The sequence below is a fragment of the Amphibalanus amphitrite genome, unplaced genomic scaffold (assembly GCF_019059575.1).
Source record: "Amphibalanus amphitrite isolate SeventyFive unplaced genomic scaffold, NRLGWU_Aamphi_draft 000800F_arrow, whole genome shotgun sequence".
Taxonomy (NCBI): domain Eukaryota; kingdom Metazoa; phylum Arthropoda; class Thecostraca; order Balanomorpha; family Balanidae; genus Amphibalanus; species Amphibalanus amphitrite.
The window spans coordinates 138,332-155,984 of record NW_024882294.1 but is presented as its reverse complement, the minus strand read 5'-3'; the positions used below and the strand labels follow the sequence as shown (position 1 = coordinate 155,984).

Below are 17,653 nucleotides of genomic sequence, written 5' to 3'. Positions count from 1 at the left end.
AGGAAACAGCATCGTCATCGGTATTTGATAAGCAGCGCACTTGATATCCAACGGTGACCCAAAACAGCAACATTTTTTAGTTTGACCTGACCTGGAAGGTCAATGACTGACCTGAGAAGGTAAAACTGGGTATCATTGGATTCGTCTCTTCCCAAAAAATCTTTTTGGTCTTTACTGCTAAGCTCTATCTCCAACAGGAACGAAATGGCGCGGGGGGGTGGCCCCATGCGCGTTCTAGGATGGGAAAATGGCATGTGCGGGCGAGGGTTAAGCTATCGAGTCGGAAAGGCCACCAATGGACTCACGAAGACCTTTCGAATCGAATGATATGCGACATAACCTATTTCGACCAACTTCGTGACCTGCAGGGTGCTGACCTGACCTTGACCTGAGGTCAACACCCTAAGTTGACCTGACCCGAACAAAAAGTATATCATTCGACGCGCCTGAGCGAGGCGAGCACGATGCTGCCAAAATCGGGGCACTGCGGCCGTTTTTTGCGAAGTTATTCACCAAAAACGGAACCGTACCTTGGGGCACTTGACCTGACCTCAGAGGTCACCGGTTGACCTAGGACCTTAAAATCGGGTACCAATCTCTGCGCTAGCTCCATCAGTGGCGAAACAGCGAGGGGGGTCGTACCCGACCCCCCCCCCCCTCGGCCGGCGCGTATGTAGAAAACCAATATGTAGGTCCGGCGAGGGTTAAGGAAGGTCACGAATCTGATTCTGACCTGACCTCAGCACACAGACGCAACAGTTCTGAGACCATGGTGTGTCAAAAGCGGAAATAGCCGCCCGGCTTTAGTTCTCCAGCCTTGTCAATAGATGGCAGTACCACAATATGGGCAGCGGATCGTGCAATTGACGTCAAATTTTCGTTATCTGCTAAGAATTGAAAGCGGATCTTTTCATGCAAGAATCAAGTAAATCGGTCCACAACTTTTCTAGCAACAGAGATATGAAGTCAAACACCCTGCCAGAGCGGCGGCGCGGCGGCCGGCGGCAGCCGTTACGCGCCGCCTGGGAGACTGGCGGCGCTGAACGGTTCCGAATTGGCACTGCACTAAAACCTGTTAACTGCTTGGACTAGTTATTATAGCAAAATTTTCATTCAAGTGAGGAATAACCAAGGGCAGGAAGTATGTAGGTATGCTTGTGTGCGTACTATGTAAGCCACGAAACTGCATTAGCAGATACTCGCTAATATTAGATCCAGCCAAGTCCAAACGCATTCCAGGTGATGTGTTTCTGATGGGTCAACAATATTTATCGTTCGAGGGCGGATACAGTTTTAACAATACAAAAAATATTTTTGCACAGCTCTATTCCTTGAATAATTCTCTTCAACGCCTCATTCCTAGTTAAGCGAATTAGCCCACCCTGGTTGAAAAAATAAGGCGATTTCGCCACAAGGTCGGGGAAAACCGACCGAAAACGGCCGCGCTCAATGTTAATTTGGGCATGCAGACTCTTAAAAACTCGCATTGGGCGGGCAGGGTTTCCCAGGTATTGGCTCCAAAACACCGTATTCGGCTCCCGAATACGTCCAATTGACCCGCCTCGTTCCTAGTTAAGCTCTAATTAGATCAAGTGACTCAAAGGGAGCGAAAAAGCGACAAAAAGCATGAATTTCCCTATGGCGGCGGGCTGCCGGGTTGCCAGACGGCGCACCGGCTATTTCCACTTTTGACACACCATTGATATGGACCCAAAAACAATCGGTGCACACATCAGTACCTATACACACAGACACACACAGACATACAAACACATATAATTGACCTTGACCTAACTTGATCTGAAATGACCTCAGCAGCAAAATTCTGGTCGGATAGTGTGACAAAGAGGTTCTAGCTGGCTTGGCACCAGGAAACAGCATCGTCATCGGTATTTGATAAGCAGCGCACTTGATATCCAACGGTGACCCAAAACAGCAACATTTTTTAGTTTGACCTGACCTGGAAGGTCAATGACTGACCTGAGAAGGTAAAACTGGGTATCATTGGATTCGTCTCTTCCCAAAAAATCTTTTTGGTCTTTACTGCTAAGCTCTATCTCCAACAGGAACGAAATGGCGCGGGGGGGTGGCCCCATGCGCGTTCTAGGATGGGAAAATGGCATGTGCGGGCGAGGGTTAAGCTATCGAGTCGGAAAGGCCACCAATGGACTCACGAAGACCTTTCGAATCGAATGATATGCGACATAACCTATTTCGACCAACTTCGTGACCTGCAGGGTGCTGACCTGACCTTGACCTGAGGTCAACACCCTAAGTTGACCTGACCCGAACAAAAAGTATATCATTCGACGCGCCTGAGCGAGGCGAGCACGATGCTGCCAAAATCGGGGCACTGCGGCCGTTTTTTGCGAAGTTATTCACCAAAAACGGAACCGTACCTTGGGGCACTTGACCTGACCTCAGAGGTCACCGGTTGACCTAGGACCTTAAAATCGGGTACCAATCTCTGCGCTAGCTCCATCAGTGGCGAAACAGCGAGGGGGGTCGTACCCGACCCCCCCCCCTCGGCCGGCGCGTATGTAGAAAACCAATATGTAGGTCCGGCGAGGGTTAAGGAAGGTCACGAATCTGATTCTGACCTGACCTCAGCACACAGACGCAACAGTTCTGAGACATAGGTACTTACCTACAATTTGCGCATACTGGTAGGTACCCTATTAACCCGGCACCGCCTGGGCTATTTCCGTACCCACGACAGCCTGGGGGGGGGTCGGATCCGACCCCCCCCCCCCTGTTATCTCGAGAACCAATGGTCGCATCGAGCCCCGCGAGGCGGCGTTCGAAAGGTCTCTACGAGACCTTCCCAGAGCACTCTTAAGATTTTAAGATTGAGGTCAACTTTCGGGTCAAGGTCAGGTCAAAGGTCAAATTCTGGGGTTTTGCATGATTAGGCTTACGGACAGCGGAATCGATAGCTGCTGCTCGAAACTCACCAAAAATGACCTCAAAGGCCTAGTGAAGATACCATGTGCGTATAGGGGTCATACTAAGTACGGGTCAAGGTCAGGTCAGGTCACGAAAGGTCACGGTTTTCACTTTCTGCTACATGGGGGTGCGACACATGTTTTATGGCTTATTTTTCACGCCGAATCCGATGGTAATGGTTATATGTGACCCCAAGTCACTGTGCTGGTGATAAATGTGCATTAAAAGCATAACAAAATCGTTTATACCATACGAGGGCTGAGAAAAAAGGTCAATTTTTCAACTTTCTATTTTTGACATAAAAATGCACTTTTCTAGACGAGCTTTGTCCCAGGAATCTACAGGGTGTAACGAAATTATCCGGACATCTATTTTTTCGCCATATCTGCTCGCACAGTTTCTTCTTTAATGTGAGAAGCTGGAAAATCAGATGAATGCATACCTCTGGTATCTGCTCTCAACTCAGCAGTGACCTGACGTTGCGAAATGACTCTTGCTCTGAGTAAGAGTCGAGTCGCCGACGGGTTCATTTGATAGTTTTCGTTTAAGGCAGTGGAGAGAAGGGAGTACAGTCTCTCGTTTCGTAGTAAGGCTACGTGTTGGTGGCATGGTGGCATGAGTCAGAAGCTGGTCTGTCAGCAGCTGGACATCAGCAGCAGCCAGTAGCACATCTGCCTGAGGCGTAATAAGATGGGACTTGGTGGCAGAGTCAGCCCGGCCTCGATCGCAAAAGGTGCCCTTTGCCAAGTGGTGAGGAGAGTTGTCAAGATAGCGACAAGGAAAGGGTACCAATTAATCCACAAACTGACTCGAATTCTTACCAAGGCAGATAATAAGAGGTCCCATATCATGATTCACCGTTACCCGCCCTTTAGCTTGGTTTTACTACCCTTCAAACTGAAAAAGACAATGGAATCGACGGGAAAACAACCAGTCCACCACCTTTGGCCTCAGGTCAGGGCGTGTCCACTGGTCGAAGGAAGACATGAATGAGATGGCCTGGTCGGATGGGAATCTGTTCGAGCTGCGATATCCGTTGAGCCGTCAAATCGGCCATGTGTGGGCTGCCAGCAGCTCGAATGTGCCGGCCGTCGCCGGCGTCAAACATCCGGGCAAAATCCAGACCTGGAGCATGTTCAGCTGCTGTGTAATATTCAAGTTGCTCATGACGACACAGAAAACCACTATCAGTGACGAGTATTACCTGCGCAACATCCTGGCTAGCGATTGGTTGGAGCCACTCAACCAGACGGCACAAGAGGGCTCGGTTTCTGAACGTGTACCGATGCCTGATTCAAGCCGCGCAGTCTTCATGCGGGGCGGCGCACCACCTTCAAGTCCCTAGCAGAATGAGAAGTGATGCCGAGAGGACCTATTTTTCTTCTGGGCTAAAGGGCTATGGCTTTGGAAATAGTTCCCATGCAATTCCATCGATATCTTATGGACTATATTGTCCAGCAGGAATGAATGAGGGGACACCTGCCACCAGCGCCGCCCAACTGTGGGCACAGGTTAGTAAGGCGCTACTCTATATGAAACCCACTGTGCTGGAAAACCCAGTGGCGGGAATGCTCCAAAAATTTGTAGGTACCTGCGCTTTTATGAAAGGTGGCTATTTAATAATTCAAAAGGGAAAATATCAGATTGGCTTGCTTCTTAATTACAGCGCGAAGAAAGATGTCCGGATAATTTCGTTACACCCTGTAGTGGTGCCATTTGTTTTCACATGCGATGTTCACTGTTCAGAAGTGCCTCTAATTCACGAAAATGCTTATGACGTCACCATGCCCTATGCATGTTGGAGCTATTTTTTACAATTTGGGGGTCAAAAATCAAGATAGAAAGTTGAAATTTGGGACATCTAATGTTCTAATAGAGCTCTATAACATATATTCCGGTTTTTTGGATATTCTCAAAATTTTGGATTTTATTAGCTGTTTTCCAAAAAATGTAGTTTTTTGAATTTTTAGGGGTGAAAACGCATTTTAAAGAAAATCCGAGATGGCCATTTTAAAGAACTCGTTGAGCTGCGTCTTTTTATGTCCTTAATTTTCAATTTGCTTTAAACCCTGATTTTTGGCGATTTTTTAAACATTTACCACTTTTTGACCAAAGACGCCGTGTAGTTACATCACTAAAATCGATATATCTCAAAATATTTTGGAAATTTTTTCTTAAAAATTACACAGAAGACGTCAAATTGATGGGGGAGAAGGTATGCCAAGTTTCAAGTTGATAGCGTAAGCGGTTCTTGAGTTATTCAAGAAAAACGAAGGGGGGGGGTCGGATCCGACCCCCCCCCCCAGGCGGTCGCGGGTTAAAAACCCGAGAAGAGGAAATTGCTCCCTGAAAAACTTTTTCTGGCACTGCCGACTTTTGGTCCCATTCTTTCCATGCAACATAGGGCTAATGTTGAAATACCAAAATCAAGGGGGCGGGGGGGGGGGGCACGTTGCCTCGGTGCTCTCCCCGTTCCGCCACCATGGTAGGGCTCAGGCCCTACCAAGTCCATACAAAACGACACTAATGGGCATTTGCCCCAAATGCTCCTCCTGGATCGGCCAGTGTCGCCATCGGACTTGTCTGTACTCTGGTGTGGCCGGGCCCAGGCCCTGGGGTTGGGTACCGCCAGGCGCCAGGGCCAGCCCAGAGATTAGGGAAGGCAACGTGAGGCAGGATGCCGGTCGGCTGATCCTGAGGAAGGCATGAATGGGTGACGTTTGTTTGTTTGTTTGTTTTGTTGGGTTAGACTCTCTCGGTCCAATGAGACCATTTCAGAGCCGGGAGGATGATAGGATATGGGGGAGACATTGGTCTGGGCAGGCACCCTAGTGAGTCGCCGGGGCTGAGCCCGTCCAGAGGACAGGCCACCCAGCCCCAAGGCACTCACTGCACCCGGCTACGGGGTGCGCTCCCTCGGGAGCAGCGGTGCCGCTCCAAGGGAGCAGCCCGCATGAGATAAAGTTGCCTGTCCAGCCCGGAGGGGGTTGCGGCGTGGAGGAGAAGGATTTCAGTATCCTGAGGATAGAAGCACGGAACGGTGATGATGATGGGTGACGATGATGGTGTTGAGTGGATATCACTAGTGCCCGTCCCCTATGCCACCCCCATGCTTAGCGCTTCGGTATGACGCTGACCGTATCACAGTGTATGACCGTATAACCCGCTGACCTCTGGCGAACACATCTTCAACTTCAGCTTCTCTTTGCCGTCGCCAGACATCAGAGTCTAGTGACGTCAGTTTTACGCATGTCTTACTCCTGACGCTGGACATTTGGAATGTTGTTCTATACATACTCTGTTTGTAACCACTACCCTGCTCAATTGAATCCATTGATGAAAAATAAGCTTAAATGTATGAAATGAACATCATGAAATGCTCCAACTAACTATCTAGATTCTAGGCAAAGATTGAGATATCCGGAGGAAAATTTATTTTTACGTCATCAAACAGAGTTTTGCTCACTAAGTCTGAAAATGGCTTCATATTTGCTATCCTTGCTATCATTGTTAATATTGTTTATGGTGGTGTGTGTTTTGTGCGCTTGGTCGGCCATTGATAATCGGATTGTTACTGTTCGTTGCAATGGATTTTTGTTCAATTGACCACATAAGCTTATGACTTTGCACAAGGATATATTGACAAAACATCGAAGATGCTGAAGCTAGCGCTGTTTTGCCTAGCATGCAGTCTGGCGCGACTATGCGCTGAATCTGTCTCAGTGGGTGATAATGAAGAAGGTAAGAGATTCCTGATTTTCTTTTTCATGTTTAATGTCTGTATTTATTATGTATATTTCTAAACATCTGAATTGGTAGACCTATAATTTTTAGAAAGGTGATATATAATTGTGTGGGGCTCTTCTGTCCAACGCGACCCTGAAATTCACGGCTTTCAGAATCAGTTAGGCTAAACAGTGATAAAAATTGGCACATTCGCGAGGTGTGATAGTAAGGTGGGATAATTTGAGGTTCAGCAAGTGGAGGGTGGTTGTAATTAGGTTTGTTCAGGTCGTTTTACACATTATTGCTGGAAATGTTGTGTATGGATATTGCACTTTATGATCTTATCGGAAATCACACTTTTTCTAACTTGGTGATATTTCTGTTGTCATTTGTGGGTACACAGGTACCTTATTGATTGTTTGAGTTTACCAGATAATGGACGCAAAAGCAGAAGAGAGTGCAGCAGCCAGCAAATAACCCCAGAAACATCTATACTTTTAAAATGCACCAATTACAGTCTACTTCTTGTAAATCTTAATCAGTCCCCTAGTACTTACTTAAGCTAAAACTCCTTTCTCTGTTATATAGAGTACTTTCTTCCTTATTTATAACTATCAAGCTTTCTTCCCCATCAGCAAGCTAGCATTTTTCATTTATGAATTTCAGAGATAAAGGGCTTGTATCTGAATTTCCCTTGCCCTTTGGATCTGTTGGTACACCCATCATCATGCTGATTTAACTAAAACCGTTCTCTCTGTATCATGTTTCATCTGGTGAATCGCTACCTGTTGCATCTGGATCTGGTGTTTTTCCTTTATGTTTTTGTAACATGAATAGACAGCATATACAATCTATATTATGAATTATAAGATGTCTGTACGATCTCCATCCGTGTGTCATGACTTATGTGTCTTATTGCGCCTGAAAGGCGCCGCGTATCGGCGTGAAATTTGGCATGCCGAATCTGTGGGCGTGGGCGGCCTTTGTATTAAAATTTGGGCGTGATCGGACCAGGGGTGCGCCGTCGGCACGTGCAAAAGGGCGCTCTCATAGGGATAGCATGGTGTCGGCGAGAGCGGCGGTCGGCCGAAAATCGGGCCGACACGGCTCGCTTTCCGGCTTGATATCTCGGCAACGGGTGATTGCAGCGAGAAGCGGTTGCCACCACTGGATAGAGGAGAGATGGAACTAGCATATTGATATGGTTTCATAGCATAGCACGCGACACGTGCTAGGTAAAACCCCCGGTTGTGAAAAATGACCGATTTCGTGCATTGTGGGAAGAAAATTGATGCAGCTGGAAAACGGTTTGACGGAATGAAATCGGTGTGGTACCATTTTGCAGGTAAATGTACGTGTAATCAGAGAATAGCAAACAAAAAGTGATGATCCGTACCATTTCCTTAATAATGAAAAATTAATTTGAAAATTTATTTCGCGCGGAGCGCGGTGTCCTTTACAACATCAAAACGTATTGAAAACGCTGATCAATGGCCATGAAACCTACATATTCGGAAAGAGCATTCTTTTCTGACCAATATCCACCCAAAATATTATCGAAAAGTCAATAAACTTTTGTGAAAATGACTCAAACATACGACCGTGTTTTGTTAACGTTACAGGTATTTTTCGACAAAATCCGATCGATGGCTTATGGCCGGCAGGCGGCAGGTCATACAACTTTTGACAATACTCGTAGCTATCAAAGCATGGGCTGCAATGCACCGCCCGCAAAGGGGAATTCCAAACACTGAAAATAAGCGCCTACCAGTAAACAGCACATTTTTGTACTAGGAATAACTCAGCTGCTACTGGGCCGATTGAGCTAAAACTTGGACTGCGGGTGGAGGGGGCACTCACCTGGCGATGCATGGTCATGTGTGACAGGTAGGGTGGATCGATTGCACGTGCGCACGTGAGGGGTCCACTTATACATCTCAAGAACGGCTGGGCCGATTTCGCTCAAATTTTGTACACTGTTGGGGACAATTTAGAAAGGTGGCTGGCACAAGTAATCTGGAGTCTCAGCTAGCGCGTGCGCACGTGCAGTGGGCCAGTTTTATATCTCAAGAACGGCTGGGCCGATTGCGCTCAAATTTGGTACGTTACTTTAATCGAGTTTGAGAAGGGTAACTATTTGTAGGTTATGAGTAAGGAAGGGTATGGGTAGGGTAGGGTGGGTTTGAGTTCGATAAAGGCAAACCATGAGAAAGGCTCTAACAACCCGCAACCAGCACCAGCATACCATGCCGTTCAAACAAATATCCAACTCCGACAAAATAACACAAATTAAAATCATAAGTTCCCACACCCAAACTAATGCCCCATCAAATGCATCTATCAAAACGCACAGTTATAGCGCAAAATATGCCATCTAGTATGTTATCATGTCATGGTGGAGCAAGACTGTAACATCATCAGACTTTTGATTCAATTGTTTAGCTTCACCCTGCAGTCTGCACTATAAGGTTTATCTTTTCTTGATTGCACCCTTTGTTTTTGTGCTTTGACTGGGACATAGCTTGAATTGGTTTATTTGGATAAGGAAAAGGTGTTCAAAAAATTTGGTATGAGTACATACCTCAGTATGCACTTCTGCCTTTCCTCCATATCATATGTTATTGTTTATTTTTAAGCTACTCTTGTGGCAACATATTTTTAGCCTACGTCTTATGTCAGGTTATGTTTCTTATTTTGCTATTAAAACTGTTGACCTATAAGTAGGCATCTTTGTGCCTCCAAACCCCAGCACTTTAGTATGGTAAATGGTTAGAGTTGATGATGAGCATATGAGCATAACCTTAAAAGTTGAATGTTAAAATGTTAAAAAACATACATAAATTGGACACAAGCAGCAAAAGTCATTATTATTTTCATCATTATCATCATTACCATTATTTAGGTCCCCTACCTCTGCCTCCTCTCTGAAGCAAGGTCTTGCTGTCGGCTCCCTCCCCTGGCATGGCCCGATCTAACCTCCTCCCCCCGCGCCCCATGTGCTCGCGCAGTGCGGTGCCCGCCGCCGGCTGTGGCGCACGGCCGGCTGCTGCAGCTGCAGGCCGTCTACCGGCCCGGCGACGACGCGCGGATCGTCTGCCGCGAGGGATACCACCTGGACGGTCCCGAGCGGGTGACGTGCGACTCGGAGGGACGCTGGCGCAGCGAGCTGCACCCGGACCCGCACCGCCTGCCCCAGTGCACTAGTGAGCAATCGGCGGTGGAACGGGAGCGGGAGCGGGGAGAATGCATGGGAAGGAGAGGAAAATGTCGCTCTATATACAAACAGTCATGGCCGGATGTACGCATTAAGCTCCGATTTTTTTTTATTTTTTATTAGATGAAAATAAGTTTGTGACCTGCAGCTGCTGCATGAGTGTTACTGGGTGGCTGGTGTTGAAGCTCGGATTGGCTTACAATGTGCGCTGTTGGAAGAGTTTGCTAGGTGTTTGAACTTTCAACTGACCTGGGAGGATGCAGTTATTTGATGTTGACTTTCAGTACACTTCTGTGGAGAAGCCAAAGGCAGATCGTGGATATGCAAAATGGGTTATCACTTATCAACTAACCATATTCATGGTAAGGGACCATTGACTACACACTGCCAGTTCATATTTTGGAAATCTTTGTCTTTCATTGAATTATTAACTTTCCCCGAAAATTGTATGCCGATCTGAGTAACACTTCCCGTCTATGTGCCCGCAGAGGTGACCTGTCCCAAGCCGCCGCCGCTGAAGGCCGGCCGATGGGAGGTGGAGGGTCTGCGCGCCGCGGACGGCACGCGCTTCATTCAGGGCTCCATGGTCATCTACCGGTGCGATGAGGACTTTGAGCTGCGGACAGCCGGTGGCGCGGAGCAGCGCACTGTACAGCGCGTCTGCGTCAACGGCCACTGGCTGGGAGAGGAGGCTGTGTGCGGTGAGTGGAAGGTGTATGCTGGGGAAAATGGATTTTTAAGGTGATTTTGTTTGATTTTGTAAGGTTTGACTTTTAAAGGTGATTCTCATAGAAATGTTGGCGTTTATTTATAAACATATCATTGGTGACCTGTACAATGTACACAATGTATTGCTTAACAAAAATGCTGTTTTTATGATGGAGTGATATTATATGATGCTTTGAAACCAACCGTGGCGTTGTTGTTGATGTAAGTTATTCGTCGCTCGTCGTTTCGTTGTGCTGTGTCACGACCGCTGCATGTGATGCATAAAATTAACATGCTTTACAGTCAGCAAGGACATTGCACAGATCAACGACGGTCGTTTCATATGACTGACGACAGCACGCTCACCAGTATACCCCTTCTGTCAATATGCTAATCGCTCCCCTTCCCCTCCCCAGCACGGACCGTGTGCGGTCCACCGCCGTCGGCCAACCAGGGCTACTTCATGGAGCTGCTCAGTGACGGATCAGCCGTCCTACCTCACCGCGACGAGTACCCTGTCGGCGCACGGGCCGTCTACCGCTGTAATCCGGCTCACGTTCTGGTTGGCACCGATACATACCAGTGTATGAGCGGCGGTGAATGGTCTCCGCCCGTGGCGCCTGGCTGCCGCGCTGAGCAGCCGGACGAGCCCCTGCCGTCTCCGGCGTGCGGCCTGCCCGAGCGGCAGCCGCTTACCACCCAACGACTGGTGCGCGGGTGGCTCTCAGATGTTGGCGCGTCGGCCGGCGCCGTGGTCGAGTACGCGTGCACGGAGGGGACGCGGGACCGGGTATCGCCGTGTCTGCCGCAGCGGCTGACCTGTTATAGCGGGCGGTGGGTGGGCCGCCGGCCGCGCTGCCAGCCGGTGGCCAGCTGCGTCTCGCCGCCAGCCGTGCCGTTTGGAGAGGCGTATGGAGGCGGCCGCTCGCCGGGCGCAGAGGTGTTCTACACCTGTCAGCCCGGGTACCGCCTGCTCGGCCCGCGCCGGCTGACCTGTGACGCCGGTGGCTGCTGGACACCGAACCGCATGGCCCCGGCGTGTGAACGACAGCCGGCGCCGGCCGCCGCCGAGCCTCCTCCGCTCCTCTCGCCCATCGGCGTCACTCTGCTGGCGGTCACGGTGGCCGTGGTGCTGCTGCTCGTGCTGCTGCTGGTGCTGCTGCTGCAGCGCCGCGCCTGGAAGCCGCTGCGCCGGCCGCCGCCGACCCCGCCGCCGCCCGGGCCGCGGCGCACGGAGGACGCGGACCGGGTGGCCCTCATCGCCTACCAGGAGGGGTCGGGGTCGCAGGTGAGACGGTGCGGTGTGGGCACTCGAGTGGGGTGTGCTACCGTGGGTGGCATGGGGAATTTGGTTTTGAATAGCACGAAAAGCAGGTTCAAACCAAATAACCGCAGCTGTAGCTCTTTCTGATATTGAATTAGATTTGTCTCAAATTTCAATCAGTCCATGGCTTTTCCTTCTTACTTTTGACCACTTGATTCCACCCGGTGCTGCTTACCAGCTAGCTTTGCTATTCGATTGTTTTAGACGACTTATGTCTTATCTGTGTACTCGCTGGTTGTCGTCTGCGGCTGATCTGACGCTGGCCACCTGATCACACCACCCGACCTTGGCAATTGGTGCCCCGTCGCTCACCTCCCCTCTCCCTCCCTGCAGTTCGTCCTGCCAACCTACGAGGAGGCGGTGCGCTCGGAGCGCGCCCCTCCTCCCCACTCCGAGCACGGAGCCAGTGGTCTGACGGGCGCCCAGCTGGCAGCGCGGTTCCACCACCACCACCGCAGCCTGCCGCCGGCCTCCCGCCGGGAGCGACTCTGGCGGCGGGAGCAGGAGTCAGACTCGGTGTCACAGCGCTCTGTGCAGAGCCATCACTCGGCCTCCAGACACAGCAATACGTGAGTCAGGGGGTGGGACTATGGTGGGGATGGGTTGGATGGGAGTGGCGATTGGTGCAGTAAGACTGGAGTTAGGACCTTTCCTGTATTCGTTTCACTTTAACACAGGGAACGTTGTGATGACACACTCACTCATTCAGTCAGTGCTTTGGTTTTGCACCAAATATTTCGCCCCATAGAACCTCGAACTCGCCATTCATTTCATACAAAGCACTCGTGCGTTCTTGTGATAATATGAATTGAATGGATCATTCCAGTCAGCAGCTGATGCTTGTGAACCGAATACAAAACTAGCCTAACTCTTCCTTCCTATGTGATCGTGTCCCCTGATGTTCAACACTAGTCACCCTTGACCGGCCACGTCAGGCGTCCCCTGAGCTCCGTCCCTCCCTAACCTCCCCTCCTCTCGTTCTCAGGACCTCCAACGCCACGCCGTCCCTACTGGACAGCATGGGCTCCACGGATACAATGGCCACCAGTGACGCGGCCTCCAACACGCTGAGCGCGGCGGCTACGGCCAGTGTGCGCGGCATGTGCGGCAGCCTGGCCTCGTTCGACACCTCGTCCGTGCTCAATACTGAAGGTAGGTGCTTGACAGTGCATAGCATATTTTGATGACGTGTGAGGCCACCCATGTGATGCAGACGTGTCCTTATAGCTCTGTTGTTAGTACAGGAGGTAATTGTACTTACATCGGAATTAGTCAGCTTGAGTTTTGGCAAAAGAAATAGGCGTGTGTGGTGTCTGAGATGGGTGAGAACCTGTGGTGTTCAGTTATCAGTATGTCACCGAATGCATAAACTCATCACAGTCTCGTCATTTGGACATGACACTAACCTGTTTCAGTCGTTGCCATGTCCAGCTCATCTCCTAATCGGGAGTCTGACAATCATTTAATATAAACCAAACCGAAATATTAACCCGCGCCCCGTAGGGGGGGGGGGGGCGAAACGGCCCCCCTGACCTTTTCCGTCGATATCTCCTAAACGGCTGGAGATATCGCCACCAAACTTTCAGGACCCCTCCGGGCATCAATTTTACACATTGTGGCCAAACATTTTTCCAGTGGCTATGATAGGTTGGCCACAAATGACGTCAGAATGACGTCATGTTCTGCAATTTTCTACCGAAAAAAGACCTTCGCGAGAAGAGCTGTCAGGCCTACAGCTTTGAAGATACAGAAAAATGATCAAGACATAAAAGGTGTAGAATTGACAGGGCTACAAAACTGCTTTCTCGGATTTTGGAAATTTTTGAGTTTTGACCCCCAGAAATCAAAAATGCAATTTATTTGGATATTTTAGCCAAAAAAGAATTCAATTTTTTTTTTAGTTTCGAAAAAACGAAATATATGTGATAGTACCTACCGTCTTCTATCTACATACCAAATTTCAGATCGATATCTCCTTTTTTGGCGAAGTTATAGCGAAAAAACTGTTCAAAAATGATGACGTCAAATTTTCAAACTCAATTTTTGGCAATTTTAGACCACGTAGGGCAAAACAAAGACCACCATTGGACTCCCCGTGACGAGCTGCATCGAATGGATACCCATTTTATGCAAAATACAAACTTTGAAATTTGACCTAATTTGACCTGACCTTGACCTGACCTTGTCTTGAACTTCACCGGAACATAATCTGAACTGACCCCAAAGGCTGCCTGACCCACATAATCGCATTTGTCATGTAAAATGGACCATAAAACATGTATCACACGACACTTTCATATTGTGACCCCCAGTGACCTGACCTCTGTGACCTGACCTGGTAGCAGTGACCTCAGATAGCGAAGTATGTGCTTGACGAACAATGTACCATCGATGGTTTTCAATAACTTACCAATTTACTCGATTTCACAACACATTTCTTGAAATGCCTGTGAACGGTGAAAATCTAACCTTTGACCTGACCTGTGACGTCATCGGTTTGACCTAGGTCAATGAAATTTGGTCACATGGTAGTTCCCCGGTGGGGCTATCGAACGCCGTTTGAATTTTGAAAATCGGCCGGTAAATTTCCGAGATCTTAGGGGGGCCGAAACGCCTCCCCCCCCCCCTACGGGTGGTAGGGTCCGCCGGTAGCCCTACGGGGCGCGGGTTAACCAAAAGTCCAAAAATAAAATATAAAAACAGGTAGCGCTGGGTGGATTGAAATGAGAGAAAAATATTACCCGTACTTTTTAAAGGCGCACTTAAAAATTTTATCGATGCAGGGGAAATCCTTTTATATTGCTTTACAACCAGAGCGGGTTGGGTTCTTACCAAGATAACTGTTACATTTACTTTTCTGCTAGCTTGAGCCCCTCGTCCGCTACCATGTATTAACCCGCGCCCGGCTGGGGGTCCTGGATTTCCACGCCCTGCTGGGGGGGGGTGTTTGAACACCCCCCCCTTGTAACTCGGCTCCTGGGCCACGTAGCGATACGCGGAAGGCGGCGTTCGAAAGAGCGTCAAAAATAATGACGAAATCACTTCGGTCAATTTTTTGGTCAGGTCAAAGGTCAGGTCACCAGAGGTCATTGAAGGCAAAATTTCGCCGATTTCCAGGTCGAATATCGAAAATTTCCAAGAAGCCAACGCATAACTCGGGAACCAATAGAGCTACAGCGCCGCGGAAAAGCGCATTCGATAGCCCTATTAACGCCCTTTCTGAGTAATTCTCTCAGATTTGACCTAACGTCAACGGTTTTGCCTGCAGGGGGCAAAAACTGCAAAAATAGCCGATTTTTTTCGGGAACAGTTTTTCGGCAATAACTTTTGACCCAAGCCTTGTACGAGCTTACTTTTACCGGCATCGTGTTCCTCTCGTCAAGACGCATCGAATGAACTATAACTTGACCTTGAAAGGTCAACTTGAAAATTTGACCTCAGGTCAAGGTCATGACCTGACCGGAAAGGGTCATGTTGCATATCAGTCGATCCGTATCGTCGAGCTGAACACATCTAAGGCGTTTTCATCGCTCTAGCATGCCTCTATCAAAAGTTATTTGCGAAAAACTGTTAGATACCATTCGTGACCTAAGATGACCTCAGGGCATAAACAAGGGTCACGGACACCATTTTCATGTTCAGTGTGTCTAAACCACTTGTAATTCAGTGTTTGGGAGTGTTTATAATGTCTTCCGTCCAAAAGAGGCGCATTTCAATTTTCTCCCATTGACTTATAATGGGGAGGTCGCAAAATTGACCTGACCTTAGGTCACCGATATCAAAATTCCGAGATATACATTTTATAGATACTGTTACCCTTATCAATCGCTGAAAGTTTCAAAGCGATCGGTCACTCGGTGTAACTATGACAGACATTGAAACTTTTTATGAGGTGAGGTCACTTCAAGTAACCTGGTGACCTGACCTTGAATGACCTTGGTCTGAAATTTTCACAACATGTGTAGAATTGATGTATAATAAGGTGTACCAAAAACGGCGGCGCGGAGCGCCGCCGTTTTTGAGATATTCGCGAAAAAACACAAGGGGGGGTGTTCAAACACCCCCCCCCCCCAGCAGGGCGCGGGTTAATAGCTCTGGCCTTCCCAGTTGTAAATAAATTGCTGCAATTTAACTTACTATTTATGGCGTTTGCTAATGGTAACCCGATTCTGTGTCTGACTGTTTTTTATTAATCGAGAGCCAGTTGCGCTTCTAAATTGACGTCCTATATTTGTTTTACTCATCGTTGTAAGCTGAAACTGACTTTTGAATTCATGCAACATCCTAGCTTGATGCAGTAACATACCATTTACCAGATCTGGGCCAGACTGCTCGTGAATTCATACTGCTTCCCATATTTTCTTTTCTGTGTGAGATATCACCATGTTAACGTATCTTTTTCTCTGTCAGGTGAACCCCTGCTGGAGGAGAATGAGACAGAGCTGGAGGGCGCCGAACAAGACGACTCCCAGTCCTGCGGCAAATCTTCCTCCGCCGGGGACACCACTTCCAACAAGTAAACTGCGCTGTCAAAGCGGAGTGGCATCACCCTCATCGAGCGGATAGTGGTAGCTCCTCAGAGCGAAGAGCCCCAGACGGTCGAGATTCAGTAGACTGAGCTGTCGGTCCCCGCGGCAGAGTGGTCGCCGGCGGACCAACGGGCGCCCAGCTATCGCTAAGTCTCTGTGCGAAGAGACAGCCGTGTATGGCGACGAGCTGACAGTTGCAGCTCGGTCACCGTCGGATTGTGTGCGAACAGGATCTGATGGCAGACGAGGCTGGTGTACAGAACTTGCCGCCGTGACTGATGCGACGACGCGCAGCTTTAACGAGATTATCGTCAGATCAAACTGCGCAGCTGTGCCGCTCGCGCCGCCGTGTCGCGTCGCACCGACTGCAGCTGGAGCTGCGCGATATGAACTGATGCGTAGTGGACGAGTGACGCACTGGACGCGAGCTGTGTCTGTGAGAGGTGGCGACGACGGTGGGCTGGGGCGGTACCATGCCACGTAGGCGTGTTGGGAGCGCAGCAGTGCCCCGCCCACTCAGCTTCAGTGGTGCACACACGCGGCAGCGCCCCCTGAGACTCACTGCTTATCGTCGGTCTGTCCCCTCGGTGGTCGCTGGAAGCGTAAAGTTAAACACATGTCTGCGATACTAGTCTATGTCAATCTTCTTCAGTGCGTTAAAACGTCGAAATGGTTTTATAGGTGCCGTGACATACCTGGTGAATCAAACGCTATAATGTCCTCAGACTGCGTCGCCACGAATATTTGCGTTGGCTATGTATTCAGTCTGAATTGTCAGGCAGTCGTGAACATATTTTGACTTCATTGTTTTTTCGTGTTTGCTACAAACTTTTTTCGTAGTTGTGCTCTGTGCCTTTTGCGCGACAGCATGTTTACACTCCACGTTTTTGTCAATTTCTGGTGCGCCTGTCTATTCGCAGGCCTTGTTTTGTTCCAGTTCGGCAGCGGAAGCGGAGGCCCGCCTGCGCGCCGCTCCGTTCAGACGTTCTGGCCCTCCGGTTTAGGAGAGCGGCCTCTGGTGATCTGTTCAGTATGTGTTGGCGAGGCTGCCGGCAGTGCGGGCTGCTCTGTGATTGGTTGAGCGCCCGCCAGCTCGTACCGCGGTCTGTTGTCGGTAGTTGCGAGCCCCGGCCTTTGCACGGCCCCCGTTCCGCTGTTGTTGTCATTAGACCTCTAATAAATATGCCAGGAAGCCGAAACGCGAGT

At 49.2% G+C, this 17,653-nt stretch overlaps 1 protein-coding gene across 2 annotated transcripts; it reads left to right on the top strand.

Moving 5' to 3' along the window:
- Positions 1 to 6,440: 6,440 nt before the first annotated feature.
- Positions 6,441 to 17,646, top strand: LOC122366367 (sushi, von Willebrand factor type A, EGF and pentraxin domain-containing protein 1-like). Of its 2 annotated transcripts, XM_043338550.1 has the most exons (7): positions 6,441 to 6,687; positions 9,681 to 9,875; positions 10,375 to 10,587; positions 11,011 to 11,882; positions 12,252 to 12,487; positions 12,904 to 13,070; positions 16,329 to 17,646. In XM_043338550.1, the coding sequence occupies exons 1-7, from the start codon at positions 6,603 to 6,605 to the stop codon at positions 16,436 to 16,438; spliced, it is 1,878 nt and encodes a 625-aa protein (XP_043194485.1). In that variant the 5' UTR covers positions 6,441 to 6,602; the 3' UTR covers positions 16,439 to 17,646. The 2 variants fall into 2 exon arrangements, with proteins under 2 accessions (XP_043194485.1, XP_043194487.1); XM_043338552.1 differs by lacking the exons at positions 6,441 to 6,687; positions 9,681 to 9,875 and adding an exon at positions 10,177 to 10,248.
- Positions 17,647 to 17,653: the final 7 nt, after the last annotated feature.